The 15,277-nt window shown below is 40.8% G+C and overlaps 1 protein-coding gene across 2 annotated transcripts in view; it reads left to right on the top strand.

Moving 5' to 3' along the window:
- Nucleotides 1-15,277, top strand: part of LOC126336668 (solute carrier family 17 member 9) — a 103,747-nt gene that overhangs the window by 57,696 nt on the left and 30,774 nt on the right. Inside the window, exons 6-8 of one of the 2 annotated variants that reach the window (XM_050000616.1) lie at nt 4,999-5,164; nt 5,335-5,493; nt 8,910-9,122. In XM_050000616.1, the coding sequence (XP_049856573.1) occupies nt 4,999-5,164; nt 5,335-5,493; nt 8,910-8,917 (333 nt within the window). In that variant the 3' untranslated portion in view covers nt 8,918-9,122. Of the gene's footprint in view, nt 1-4,998; nt 5,165-5,334; nt 5,494-8,909; nt 9,123-15,277 lie in introns of those variants that run through there. The other variant, XM_050000615.1, reaches the window with a different exon arrangement.

Genomic DNA, 15,277 nt, shown 5'->3' with positions numbered 1-15,277 from the left:
CCGAGGTGATTAAGAAGAGCAGTGAACTTCTCACTGACACCAGTGATGCCACTGCCTGAGATCAAACATTCACTGAGGGCAGACTACATCTTGGGAGAATCCACACAGAACAATGGTATTTTTTGGACAGTGATTGATGGTATGATGTTTGTCAGTGGTTTGATTGTAAGGCAGCATTGCAATGTGGGTATGGCACAGTGGGGGAGACATGGGGGACACCGGAGCATTAGTGCACACGAGATGGGCAGGAGATGTGACTCGGCATAGAGAGGTGCATGATGACATGAGTCATGTGACAGTGCATGTGGTGTCAGCTTCACATGATGATGTGCGTAGAACTTTGGTGGCTGTTCAAAGAAGGGCAGTGCATGTGAGTAAACTTCTGGGCCTGGTGCAGTAGGTATGACTTTCCAGATGGCAGGTGTCTGAGAGGGCAGAAAATGTATGTGAGAATGGACATGAGGTCCTGGCACCATGAAGAAGGAAGGCATGTTCCATTTATTGTCCAGCAGCACAGTCCGTGTCTCATGAAGGTTGTATGGTCGTGCAGCCATTTGTGATGCAGTTACCGCGAGTGTGATGTCATTTGAACTGGGAGGCAGCACTATCTGACCTTGCCAAGGCAAAATCATGAAAAACATGTTCTTGGAGTCCGCAGTTGGTTTTCGTGCTGGGTGTGGGTGATGAAAATGCGAAGCATGGTGCTGGACCAGCAGCAAGTCAGTTGTGGTGCCCAGTGCAGCTGGGATATGGGTGACATTATAGTCTGTCTCACAGAACCTGTATTTAGTCACAACAGCTGGAGCAAGATTTGGAAAATCGGAATGTACAGGTTATGTAAACCCTGATCACTTGGTTCGTTGTCAGATGGACGAGGAAGCAGAACGACAGGGTGGTATGGCTCGGTGCATTGTGGCTGAACCTTAGCAGCACCATGGGAATCATCTGTATGTTTCAGATTGTTAATGCAGGTGTCATAATGCTAGCACTGGAACACGTAATGTTTTGTCCTGTGCGAAAGTTGAAGGCACTTAATTTAATCTTTGTTAGAGAAGCCAGCAGCCATTGTTTCATGTGATTATGTGCTGCACTTTTGTCTGAAGACCAGGAATAGATTCACTCAATGTCAAATCTGGAATGTTTATCATGAAGTCACTAGGTAAATTCAGTACTCATTGTGGCACAGTTCTCTGCTTGGCCTCACTGGGGATGCCAGATTGGTCCAAAGATGTGGCGGGCAATGAAGGCACTGTCGCTATGTTGTTTGGCATTGCAGTATCATCGAAACCTTGACAGATATTTAGCAATTTTGCTCGCAGGTTGCTCATGGAATTCATGAACACTTGTTAAGAGATGTTGTTGACATTGTCGAATAAACAGTAAGGTCATACCATTTCTAATGGCAGCATTCTTGATCGCGTAACCACTGTGACAGATTTTCGACCTAACAGCAACATGACAGTGCGATGCGGATATTTGGGGTCACCACTTCATGAAATTGGGTAACAGCAGTGTGATAGCAGAATAGAGACACAGTTGAGAGGGATGATTTCCACACTATTTATTGGTAAGCAGAATATACATAACTCACATAATTGTTATGAGTGTACAGAGCATACTAACTCTATCTGCCTCAAGGGCAGCAGTCCTCCTTTTCTCCAGTAAGAGATGTTACACTGCCACAGCTTATTAAAGAACGCAGAATTGTTTAAACTTGATGTGTTCAGGAAAGTAATGTAAACCTAATGTAATTTTTAAATCTTTGCTGCAGGATTTTTTTAAGGTGAACAGTGCAGTTTTAATATGCATATACAGATGATGCAAAACAGTGTAATTCCCTTGACTGCTCAGTGATTTTTTCCTGATAGTGCCTTCAGTCTCTCAGAACCAGATATGTTCACAGTGCTCAGCACTGAGTTGTATGCAATCCTGAAGGCACTGAAGCAAATAGAGGGAAGAAGTTCCTCATCTGTTCCAGTTCCCCAAGCACTTTTCAGTTCAAACGCATTCAGCTGAGAAATGGCCCAAAAGATACAGAATATAACTCTCCTGCTGTAATAACTGGGACTGGAAGATATTTTCTGTGGTGTATATAGCCATGTGGCAATAAGGGGAAAAGTGACCAGGAGTGACAGACTTGAAAACTGTGTCATTTCCTGTAAAGATACTATCTCCTTGTTCAGCGACAGGATCCTGTGCCAGTGGGAGGTGGAAGAAAGAGTGGTTGCAGGTGAGAGGTGCCAAGCTGTGGACAATAAAAACAGTGATTCAGTCACGCCATTCCTCCTGTCACTCAAGAAACAGAATGGAGTCCATCCATCTCCTATAGGACATCATCCCTTCATATATGATTATCTGTAATGGACGGAAGGACGCAACAATTTATCATGCCTGTGGGATATGTATTTCTGTATAACCAATTTTAATGGAGCATAGATTGTATTTTGACAAGGAAGAAAGGAACACTGAATTTCAGTGGACACTTTCCCTCCATTTAGCTGCTAGTGAAGCAAGTAGGATAAACATTTTACATTTAGTAAGTGATCAGCTGGTCATACATTTCTACTGTAACATTTTAGTTTGTTGGTATTGATTATTGATCTTATAACCCAGATAATGTGGATTTTAAGTGGGTTATGAAACTGGCTAAGTTAAGGGAATATTTTTTTCTTTTGAAAATAATCTCCACTTTGTCATATACGGGACAGCCTTTCATGTAAATGGGAAACAAACAATTTTTGCAGTTGATGAAACAAATGTCAGTGCTTGATTGTGTATTCCTGTTGATTCTCATTTGCCTTGAAAGTTCTATATTCTTCAATACAGTGTTTCTTCCACACCAAAAGTCATTATGTCTGTTCTTGAAAATGTGTCATGAATCAAAGGAATAATTCCAACATCAAGTGCTAGTATTTCATAAACACTTTGTTTAGCTTTGGGAAGTATGATATACCATATTTTACCATTAATATACAAGCTATATAGGAAATATGGAGGCAGATATTTACCTGCACTGAGAGTAAGTTTTCTTAGTAACTTGTATACAGTACTGGATTTTCATACTTTGGTTTTAAAGTTTGGAAAAACGAAAGTGTTTTACTCATTTCACCAGAATGCAATTTTCCAATGTGTCTTAATGTGGAAAGCTAAATAGCTTTGTTTGAAAATGTATTTTCACAAATGAGGCACAACAGTAATTGCTCAGATGTAGGTAAGAGATGAATCCATATTTCAAACAGTAACTCAAATATAGGTGGCTCTTCTTTTTCTCATCTACTGCTCCACTGAATATAGGCACAGCATACACATAGCTTCAGCAGTTTAAGTACTGGCACTTCACTGGTCCATAAGCTTGGAGAATTCCCTTGATGGAGTTTCACCTGTGTCTGAGCTCATTTGCTTCATGTACACATACTGACACCAAGTCAGAACACTTACTACCACTGTAGCAACTTATAGAAGTTAAAGTATTAATTCTTGCAAAATTGTATGTAAAAAGGTATTTTACATTTTTCTTTTTTTAAGTTGCTCTGGTCTCAGTTTGAAACTTACTGTTAATCAAAACATCATTTTAATCAATGATATTTGAGTCAACGGTCAATTGTTATCACACCAATCCTTACGAAATTACATGCACATCAATCTGCATAAGTTAATAACTAAAAGAATGATTGTCAAAGGAAACACTGAATGTTCATGCTCACCTTCCCCCCTGCCTCCCACGTGTGCCCAGCCAGTACCACTTACCCATCTGTTGCCTATTTTGTTACTACCCCACCCCCCACCCCCCCACCCCCACCCCCACCCCCACCCCCACCCTCTGTCACCACCTCCACCATCGCCATGCCCTGACACTTTTTTCCATCTACCTTCCCCCCCAAGAAGTGAAAATGGCCTCCAGAGATTGGTAACCATAAGTTGAGAACTGCTGCTGCAGAGCATGCTCTGCAACTGGTAATGGATCCCCTTCAAGTGGAGACTACTTCTGCGCCAATTCATGCACTCGGCCAGTTCAGTGGTGACCATTCTTTTATAAAAAGAGACATGCTTTGGACAGATCAGGTGATAAGCAACATTTGTAGGTTCAGATGTTGCCCTACCCTTGATGCTTGATGTCATAGAATTGATCAGTGAATGGGCTGGAGTAATCAATACTGGGTGTGTGTGTGTGTGTGAGGGAAGTCTGAGTGTCTTAACCTTCTTCCCAGCCTTCTTCAGGCCATCCCTCTTTCCTCCATGCAGAAGGACCTAACAGTTTGTAAAGCTAGGACAGTGTTTTCCATAATGACTGAATGCGTTGCTGATGGTCAAACTGTTAATCAGAAATACTGCAGAGAAGTCCTAGTCATGATGGAGCTAAAGATTAAAGAAGAAAAGAATGAATTTGTGAAAGAATGATGCATGGATTCGTCAGCAGGACATTGTGCCAGCTCACAATGCCTTGTCTGTGAAACAGTTTTAGTGGCCAAGTATATTTATTCTTGTGCTTGAACATCCTCTGTATTAACCATATCTGTCTCCCTGTGACTTTTATCTGTTCCCAAAAATGAAAAGTGCACTTAAGGGAACACATTTTGAGTTTGTTGAAGAGGTAAAAGCAAAAACAGGAGATTTGCTGAAGAGGACGAAAATGGAAGACCTACAGCATTGGTTTGAACAGTGGAATGCTCATATGCAGCAGTGTATAGATAGGAGTTTGTCAAAGGGGATAAAAGTTAGTATCATTATTTAATGGCCACATTTCATTGATACCTTTTTTTATTCTCAATGATTTCTATGATTCAGTTATTGAAACTGCTAGCAATGGGAACACTGTAGATGATAGTAAATCACAGACTGTTACTTGTTTTGTTTTGTTGGAAATTCTTCTTCCATCACCTTCTGAAATATCCTGAATGTTGAGAATCTGCATTAACAAGCATGCAAAATTTGAACCTGCAACAAAAATTCACCAACTGAATTTATAAATGTTTGTATATATATGATACTCTCTTACAGGGCTGGATTGTAAATATGGTACCATGGCTGTTCTGTATACCTTGTACATTTTTTGGTAGCTGGATGTCTGAGAAACTTATAAGCAGTGGCTATGGTATTACAGCTACAAGAAAAATTACTGAAGTATTTTGCTTGGGTTTGCAAGCCATTGGATTGGTGTTAATACGTAAGACTTCATGTAGTACACAAAAAAAAAATTTCTGAATTTATTTATATTGTAATAATTTATTTTGCTCTTAATAAATATATCAATATGTTTTCTGCATGAAGTATAAGATAACATTTCAGAATGTCAGAGCTTAATTCTTAATTTTGTTCATTTGTTCCCAACTGCAGCTCTAGCAGGAAATTACAAATGGGCCCTTGTTTGGGTGTCTCTTGCAATAGGATCAACTGGTTTCCACAACAATGCAATACTGGTAAATCCTCAAGATCTTGCTCCAAAACATTCCGGTAGTGTTTTTGGATTGATGAACACTGTTGGAGCTATACCAGGTAAGGAATTCTTCTGGCGACATAAACTGAATTCAGTTTTAATTTTTGAGATAAATGCGCTGAACAGCCAAAATATTATGACCACTGCTCACTGTGACGTTGGATGTCAACTGGTGGTGTTGCACGCAGCCAAACAGCTCTTGTCATATGAGACATACATCTTAAGAACACAAATAATCATAAGCCATGGCTTAGAATTGCAGGACAATTGTATTACAGGTGTGCAGATCAAATTCCAAGCGTAGTGGTCCTTTAACATGAGGCTCTTGTCAACATAAAAATATGCAACAGAAGACAGTGACAGCATCTGGTTAATAGAATATGTATATGAGAAGTAGCAGAAGTCAACTGCCCAAATATACAGGCTCTAGCACTAGGAGAGCTAGATGCAGTGGGTACTAAATGCGTGCACATAAAAAATGCACCTAGACTGTAATGAGTATATTATTTTATTACAACAGAAAAAGAAAACAGAGCCGTGTCCTTTACAAGCCTACTATTAAACTGAATTAATATAAAATTAAGTGGATATAAAGATACATATAAAAATGGAATATGAAAATATTCTTGTAACAGTGTAAGACAGCAATAACATTTCACCATGCATGTAGTACAGTTCACATTAAAATTAATAGATTCTGTTAAAAAGGGGGGAGGGGAGGACACACTAAATTTATTAAACCTAACTGCTAAAATGGAGAAACTTCCATCTAGTATTAAAAAAGTTGCAGACAGTAGCTGGTAACAGAGCAATATTGCAGTGAGATTTTACCGTGCATGTAGTAAACAGTGTTATTAAAAGTAATCAGTACTGTAAAGGAGGTGGTGCCATAACTATACTTCATCTACCATTTGAAAAACTTCTCTAAAGCTAAGCAGAAATTTCTCTGTTTTGGCAAATAGTTAATAATGCTCTCTTCACCCCTTTCTTTACATAATTTATTAATTTTAATAGCACAGTTTGCTATATCCACAGGTAGCAGGATATTGGTATGCACGTCAAGAGTTCCAGAAGAACAGAGAAACAGAGGCAGCCGCTAGGCGGAAGAGCCATTTGGGAAAGTAACCCAAGCTAATTTTAGGTGAACGAAATAAGGCAGATAGATTGTTGACAAGAAAACAGACCAGGACAAGGACGAACAACTTATGACAATGATGTGTTACACAAAGCTGTCACCACAGCAATAACAACAAAGCCAAGCTCAGTGGAGAAATAAATCCAAGACATGACCAGAGAGAGTAACTGGATGACAAGCAAAATAGCTATAAAACAGTCCTAGAACAGCAAAGGTAGATCCAAAAGTATTAGGCATGAGTGCAAAACTGAATAGCTATGCACTGCGTGGCTGATTATTTAGCAGCCGCGTAGAGCAATATTGGTCCCCATACTGATGTGGCAAGATGGTGGTGTTCTTGCCATGTGAGTACAGGTCAGCCATGGTGCCCTCTAATGGCTAAGCCCACCTCTCCTGATGGGCATTCATCCTTCCCCTCATTCAAAACAGGTGCATATGGCAGGATACACTCCGGACAGTTTCGTGGCGGGGCAGAAAGAAGGTGTGGATGAAAACTTAGACCCTACAACTGCCGGTTGTACGATGGAGGGTAGTCAGCGATGTCCATCATGTTATTGTTGGAGGTGAGAATGTCCCAGGGTCCCCCACTTCCTGTGGATGCAGGAGACAGTGCTGGAGCACCCATGCAGAGTCGTTGGTAGTCACCAGTGTTGCTGTCCCCAGGGGGAGGGAAGGAGGCGGCAGCAGGTGTGCCACATATGCCTGAAGCAGGAGCTTGGTGTGGTACCAGCATTTTAGCCCCTTCTGTGTTTGGAGAGAGTCATTGCCTGTAGGTCTCTACTAGCATTACCGGTGTCCAAGCTGCAGTAGTCCTATATGAGCCACACCAGATGCGTAACACTCGGGACATCTGGGAGCAGGGTGTGGGAGGGGGCAGCATCCGAAGATGAAGCAGGGTCTGTGGTCATTGCTAATGGAGCAGCCCAGCAGGGCTCAATAACGGGTGAGTGTCAAAGTAATGGCAAAGAATTTGACAGCCTTCTTCATTTGTTGCTTGAGGTCCAAAAAAAGGTGATCTCCTTCACCATATGAGGAAAGATGGACCAGAGGGCTGACAATATATTTTAAGTCTTTGGCCACATAGAACTCCCTGAAAGCAGATGCCATGAATTGGTGTCCATTATTAGAGACCAAAGTTTGAGGTAACACAGTAATGGCCAAAACCTGGGCCAGAGTACTGAGGCTGGCATCGGTCATGGGCTGAAACCAGAGGGTTAATTGTATGGACTCAGGAACAATGTCCAGTGCTGGATGCATTGAACCATTTGTTCCACACAGTTTGATCAGGGCCCAAATAATGTAACCAGAGGCTTGTGATCCATAATTAGAAACAACTTTGAACTTTACCCCAAAAAGGTAGACATAAAACTTTTTAATGACAAACACATTTGCCAGTGCCTCCTTTTCTGTCTGTGGATTGTTGTGCTGTATGGGGATTAACGTCTTGGATGTGTATGCAATTGGCTGTTCAAAGCTATCCTCATTCTTGTGTGCCAGAAATGTCCCAAAGTCATAGGCCAATGCGTTGGCTGTCACAACCAACGGGCATCTGGGAGAAAAGGCTTGAGGCAAGGGGCAGATTTTAGCATGGTTTTTAATTGAGTAAAGACTGGTTACAGGTAGGGGTCCAGTTGTAACACACTCCTTTTTTATGCAGGCGATTTAGGGGCTGTGCAATGTAGTCTGCCTGGAGGAGAAACTTGGAGGAATAGATCTTTGACCACATTTGTGGACTGCAGGTGTGCTCAGTTGCTATCATGTCTTTGAATGAAGCAATTGTATAATAATTGAATTCCCGACATCCAGTGATTTATGGTGGTATATGACAAGTTCATTTATTTTGATAGATGTGTATGGGGCCTGAAGATGGCATAGTGAAATGCCAAAACTGGTTGCCTTCACAATAAAATAAAATAAAATCTTAAAATACACAGCTGCTGGTAAATTTTATTGACATTGACAGATGCCAAGAGGGTGGAGACAACTCAGGCAAGCCCTGTTGTGCATACACTGCAAGATTAATCAAACAATACAGTGGCCCCAGTGTCCTCTAGAAAATGGACATCCTTGTTGTAAATGTGGACCGTGAGAAATAACTTCCAGATAAAAGGGTCATCCTACAGGACAGCTGACTGCAACACATGTACGTTCATCATGATGCCCTTGTGCTGGACTGGAGCAGGTTGTGCAGCTGTGATGAAATGATCAAAGGTGGCCCTCTTCGCCACAAAGTGTGTAGGACATCCAGTGATCTGGACAGTCCACCCAGGAGTGAGTGGTGACCAGAGGTCACTACAGTGAATCATATGAGACGTGAAATGCCATGAAATGCTGTTTCAGATGATTGAAGTCTGTGTCCCAATCCTCCTCAGCATCATTGAAAGATGGAAATGACAGAGGACGTACAGAAGTGTCAGTAGCAGCAGTCACTGAAGTCTGATGCAACTGGGCCTCATGTGCTGTGAGTTTGTCCACCTGAAGCTGCAGTACCTTTTTGCGATAAATGTAACTGGAGGTGCAATAACCGCTACTGTTTCTCCAGCAGCCAAACCAGGTGAGTGTCCATACTACTAAATAACTTCCTTTTTCCTCATCGCCAGTGCTATATCTGCGGACAGCTGGAATCGGTGCACACATCAGAGTTCCAGAAGAATGGAGAAATGGAGATGTAGGAAGCCACCAGGTGAGAGAGGCACCTGTGGAAGAGTGACCCAAGCTAACAGTAGGTGACCAAAATGCAACAAACAAGATTTCAGACAAGACAACAGACCAGGACAAGGACAGTTAATCTTTGACGAGAAGGCAGTACACAAAGCCATCACCACAACAAAGATAATAAGGCAAGAGCAGCAAATAAACAAATCCAAGATTCAACCAGTGAGAGTAACTCGGTGACCAGTGAGAGTAACTCGGTGACATGAAAATTAGTTTTCAAGCAGTCCTAGTGCAACAAAGATAGATCCGAAAGTAACAAGCAAAAGGATTGAACTGACCAGCTGTGAGCTGGGCAGCTGCCTATATAATGGCCACATAGAATCTTTTTGGCCACTCTACTCACCTCCACAGTGCGCAATACCAGACTATTTACTACATAAACAGTGAAATATCTTAGCGGTATTGGTCTGTTATAAGCCACTGTTTGTTAACTTTTTTAACGCTAAATGGAAGTTCCCCCATTTTAGCAATTAGGTTTAATAAACTTACTGTCCCCCACTCTTTGCAGTATTTACTACTTTTAACAGCACTTTTAATACATGCACAGTGAAATGTTGTTGGTCTTTTATGCTGTTACAAGGATGTTTCCATATACCATTTTTATATGCACTTTCATGTCATATTAGATTAACAGTGACCTTATAAAAGACAAAATTCTCTTTCTTTTATTTTAATTATATAATGTGCTATTTAGCTCCCTCTATGGCTGGCTTTCCATAGTCCCAGAGCCTGTATATTTGGGAAATTGATTTTTAATATTTGTCAAATAATACTGCTGTAATCTAGATGCTATCATTGTGTTCTGCTGTATACAAGCCAACTTTTATGTTGACAAGAGCCTTATATTAATGGGCCACTACACTTGGCATTTGATCTGCGCACCTGTAATACTATAGTGCTGCAATCCTAAGTCATTGCTCATGATTATTTGTGTTCTTAAGATGGATAATGACTACAGACATTTGGCTTTATTCATTGTGCTTAATCAGCATGTGATGTAACAAGTGAGTATTCTCATCATACAGTCTTTTAGTTATGAACAGTTGTTTGTTTGTTCTGTTTAAAATATTTTTTTAACCACTAATGTGATTTTTAGTTCCACTACATCTTTTGAAGAAGAAAGTTTCAAAATTGTCAAAAGCTAGGTCAAGGGTTTCTGGTAAACCTTTATTTGCAAGTGGCTGACTGATTTTTTTCAGCCTCCCAAATTTAAAACTACTATGTTGCATACTTATCTCAAAGCAGCTGTTTGATGTGGTTGAAACTGGTAATGTGAAAATGTAAATAAATTATCATTATCAGAAATACAATTGCATCAGAAAATAAAACTTGCTTTAATGAATAACAAGCCTCATCACAACTGCCAGGGTTTCAAACACTAGTAATAAACATAGAGACAGTGAACTGCAAACAAATTTAGTATTGATTAGCTGAAAGGTTTGACTGTTTGTGATAGTTTTATGTCTACCTTTATATTTATTAATGGAAAAAATAATGCTGGTGCTGTGATTCACAAAATTATATTACATAATTACAGTAGTACAGTGGAACCTCACTCAGTGAGCACCACTGTAAAGCGCAATTCGCATAAAGAGCAAAACAAATTCTAAAAAACTAACTCACTTAATGAGTGATATTTCACATAATGCATGATGACAATTTAGTGTGATGTCACCAGCCATTCATGCACAGCAGGAGAAACACTCTACACTATGAACACCTTTCATCGTTTGCAGCACATATGAACAATGTCTTTAGTACTACTGCAGTCTGGGTTCATGGCTATTTCTGCTACCATCTTAGTGCAGCTTGTGATCACACATTTTTCTAAAATTGTTGTCAGAGAGGGTTTTTTTCTGCACAAATTTTAATAACCTTCTTTGGGAAAAGATAAAGCTGCAAAAAGAAAATGATCTTAGAAATGAAACAGAAAATCATAAAAAAACACATACAATCAGTCTGCATCAACTATTTGCACTATCCTCAAGAACAAGGACAAGATTAAGGAGATAGATACTTCCTTGTAGGGTCAAGGAACAGTCGGAATTATAGTTGTAAATTTTTGTAGTTGTGCTGGAAAAGTCCCTGAGCTTCAAGCGCTAATAGAAAGCACAGAAGCTGATATCGTTATAGGTACAGAAAGCTGGCTAAAGCCTGAAGTAAGTTCTGCAGAAATTTTTACGAAGTCTCAGACAGTGTTCAGGAAAGATAGATTAGGCAGAATTGGTGGTGGAGTGTTTGTGTCTGTCAGTAGTGGTTTTCTTGTAGTGAAGTCGAAGTAGATACTCCGTGCAAATTGGTATGGGTGGAGGTTATACTTAACAGCCGAACTAAGTTAATAATTGGCTCCTTCTACCAACCCCCAGACTCCGATGATACAGCTGCGGAACAGTTCAGAGAAAGTTTGAGTCTCGTAGCAAATAAATACCCCACTCAAACGGTTATAGTTGGTGGGGACTTCAACCTTCCTTCGATATGTTGGCAAAAATACTTGTTCAAAACCGGTGGTAGGCAGAAAACATCTTCCGAGATTGTCCTAGATGCTTTTTCCGAAAATTGTTTTGAGCAGTTAGTCCACGAACCCACGCGAATTGTAAATGGTTGCAAAAACACACTTGACCTCTTAGCCACAAACAATCCAGAGCTGATACAGAGCATCATGACTGATACAGGGATTAGTGATCAGAAGATCGTTGTAGCTAGGGCGCAATACCGTTTCTTCCAAATCCATCAGAAACAAACGCAAAATAATTTTATTTAAAAAAGTGGATAAAGTGTCACTAGAAGCCTTCCTAAAAGACGATCTCCATTCCTTCCAAACTGACTGTACAAATGTAGACGAGATGTGGCTCAAATTCAAAGATATAGTAACAACAGCAATTGAGAGATTCATACCTCACAAATTGGTAAGAGATGGAACGCTGTTGCAGAGGCAACGGAAAAAGCATGCAAAGTTCAGAAGATCGCGAAAACCAGAAGATTGGCTAAAATTTACAGACGCGCGAAATTTGGCACGGACTTCGATGCGAGATGCCTTTAATAGGTTCCACAACGAAACATTGTCTTGAAATTTGGTAGAAAATCCGAAGAAATTCTGGTTGTATGTAAAGTACACAAGCGGCAAGACGCAGTCAATATCTTCTCTGTGCAGTGCCGATGGTACTGTTACCAATGACTGTGCCGCTAAAGTGGAGTTATTGAAATTCCTTCACCAGGGAAGACGAATGGAATATTCCAGAATTTGAAACACGAACATGTGCTAGCATGAGTTTCTTAGAAGTAGATACCTTAGGGGTTGCGAAGCAACTCAAATCGCTTGATACGGGCAAGTCTTCAGGTCCAGATTGTGTACCGATTAGGTTCCTTTCAGATTACGCTGATACAATAGCTCCCTACTTAGCACTCATATACAACCGCTCGCTCACCGATAGATCTGTACCTACAGATTGGAAAATGGCGCAGGTCGCAATAGTAGGAGTAATCCATCTAACTACAGACCTATATCATTAACGTCGGTTTGCAGTAGGGTTTTGGAGCACATACTGTATTCAAACATTATGAACCACCTCGAAGGGAACAATCTATTGATACGTAATCAGCATGGCTTCAGAAAACATCGCTCTTGTGCAACACAGCTAGCTCTTTATTCGCACAAAGTAGTGGCTGCTATCGACAGGGGATCTCAAGTTGATTCCGTATTTCTAGATTTCCGGAAACCTTTTGACAGTGTTCCTCACAAGCGACTTCTAATCAAGCTGCGGACCTATGGGCTATCGTCTCAGTTGTGCGACTGGATTCGTGATTTTCTGTCAGGAAAGTCGCAGTTCGTAGTAATAGACGGCAAATCATCGAGTAAAACAGAAGTGATATCAGGTGTTCCCCAGGGAAGCGTCCCGGGACCTCTGCTGTTCCGGATCTATATAAATGACCTGGGTGACAATCTGAGCAGTTCTCTTAGGTTGTTCGCAGATGATGCTGTAATTTACCATCTTGTAAGGTCATCCGAAGACCAGTATCAGTTGCAAAGCGATTTATAAAAGATTGCTGTATGGTGTGTCAGGTGGCAGTTGACGCTAAATAACGAAAAGTGTGAGGTGATCCACATGAGTTCCAAAAGAAATCCGTTGGAATTCGATTACTCGATAAATAATACAATTCTCTAGGCTGTCAATTCAACTAAGTACCTGGGTGTTAAAATTATGAACAACTTCAGTTGGAAAGACCACATAGATAATATTGTGGGGAAGCAAGCTAAAGGTTGCGTTTCATTGGCAGGACACGTTGAAGATGCTACAAGTCCACTAAAGACACAGCTTACACTACACTCGTTCGTCCTCTGTTAGAATATTGCTGCGCGGTGTGGGATCCTTACCAGGTGGGATTGATGGAGGACATCAAAAGGGTGCAAAAAAGGGCAGCTCGTTTTTTATTATCACGTAATAGGGGAGAGAGTGTGGCAGATATGATACGCGAATTGGGATGGAAGTCATTACAGCAAAGACGTTTTTCGTCGCGGCGAGATCTTTTTACGAAATTTCAGTCACCAACTTTCTCTTCTGAATGCGAAAATATTTTGTTGAGACCAACCTACATAGGTAGGAATAATCATCAAAATAAAATAAGAGAAATCAGAGCTCGAACGGAAAGGTTTAGGTGTTCGTTTTTCCCACGCGCTGTTAGGGAGTGGAATAGTAGAGAGATAGTATGATTGTGGTTCGATGAACCCTCTGCCAAGCACTTAAATGTGAATTGCAGAGTAGTCATGTAGATGTACATGTAGATGTAGATATAGATAAATGAAAAGCAATTGCAAGGCAGTACTATAAAGAGAACATCATTTGTGAGAAGGCGAGAATGATTTTTGCCAACCTCGTTAAGAGGACCCCAAGACCGTCAGTGCTGAAGAAGTGTTCAAGGGAAGCCATGGGTGGTTTGAGAAGTTTAAGAGGAGAACTGGTGACCACAGCATTGTGAGACACAGCAAAGCAGCCAGCTGTGACACAAAGGCAGCAGAGAACTTCATCAGCAACTTCCAGATGCTCATAGATTCTGAGAGCTATCTGCCACAACAGGTTTTTAATCGTAACTAGATGGGTCTATTTCAGAAAAAGACACCAAAGAAAACCTTTATAACAGCAAAAGAAAATACTTTACCCGGTCACAAACCAGTGAAAGATCATCTCACACTGATTCTCTGTGGCAATGCAAATGGCGATTTGAAAATTAAACCACTGTTATGGTCAATGCTCCTGTCCATTCTCCGGGCCTTCAAAATCACCTTCTTGAAGAATTTCAGTTCAAGATCCAATTTCAGCCTCCCAAAACCAACCACTCTGTTACTCCAGCCTATGGACCAGCAGATCATTTCTAACTTTAACAATCTATACATTAAAGCACTCTTTGAGTATTGATTTCAGTTGACTGAAGCTACCAGTCTCATTCTTAGAGAGTTTTGGAAATATCACTTCTACAACGTTACCTGTGTCAGTATGATCAACAAGGTGTGGGAAGGGGTTACCAAGAGAAATCTCACTTCTGCTTGGAAGCAACTTTGGCTGGAGGGAATTGTCGAATGTAACTCTGAGGCATTTGAGTCAGTACCTGTGGAGCCTTATTCAAAGAAATTGTGTCTTTGGGCAAGAGCATAGGACTAGAAGTGTATAAAAGTGATATCAATGAGCTTGTGGAAAATCAAGGCCAAAAAATGACCCCTGAAGGGCTTATGGAGTTGAAGTGTGTTTCACACCAGGAAGTTGTGAAGAGGAGTTCTTCAGAGCAGACGAGGAGTCAGTGACAGCAAAGCACCAATCTCCTGGTGCAATAAAAGATGTGCTGAAAGCAGGGGAATTGCTTGCATCATACATTGAAAATCATCATCCTAAGAAAGCAGTGGCTACATGTGCTGCAAATTTATTTAACTATAATGCTGTGTCGCATTTTCGCCAAGTGTTGAAGCATCAGCAGAAACAAATGACTGTAGATAGTTTGCTAGT

The sequence above is a fragment of the Schistocerca gregaria genome, chromosome 2, assembly GCF_023897955.1.
Source record: "Schistocerca gregaria isolate iqSchGreg1 chromosome 2, iqSchGreg1.2, whole genome shotgun sequence".
Classification (NCBI taxonomy): Eukaryota; Metazoa; Arthropoda; class Insecta; order Orthoptera; family Acrididae; genus Schistocerca; species Schistocerca gregaria.
This window is presented reverse-complemented; position numbering and strand designations above follow the sequence as displayed.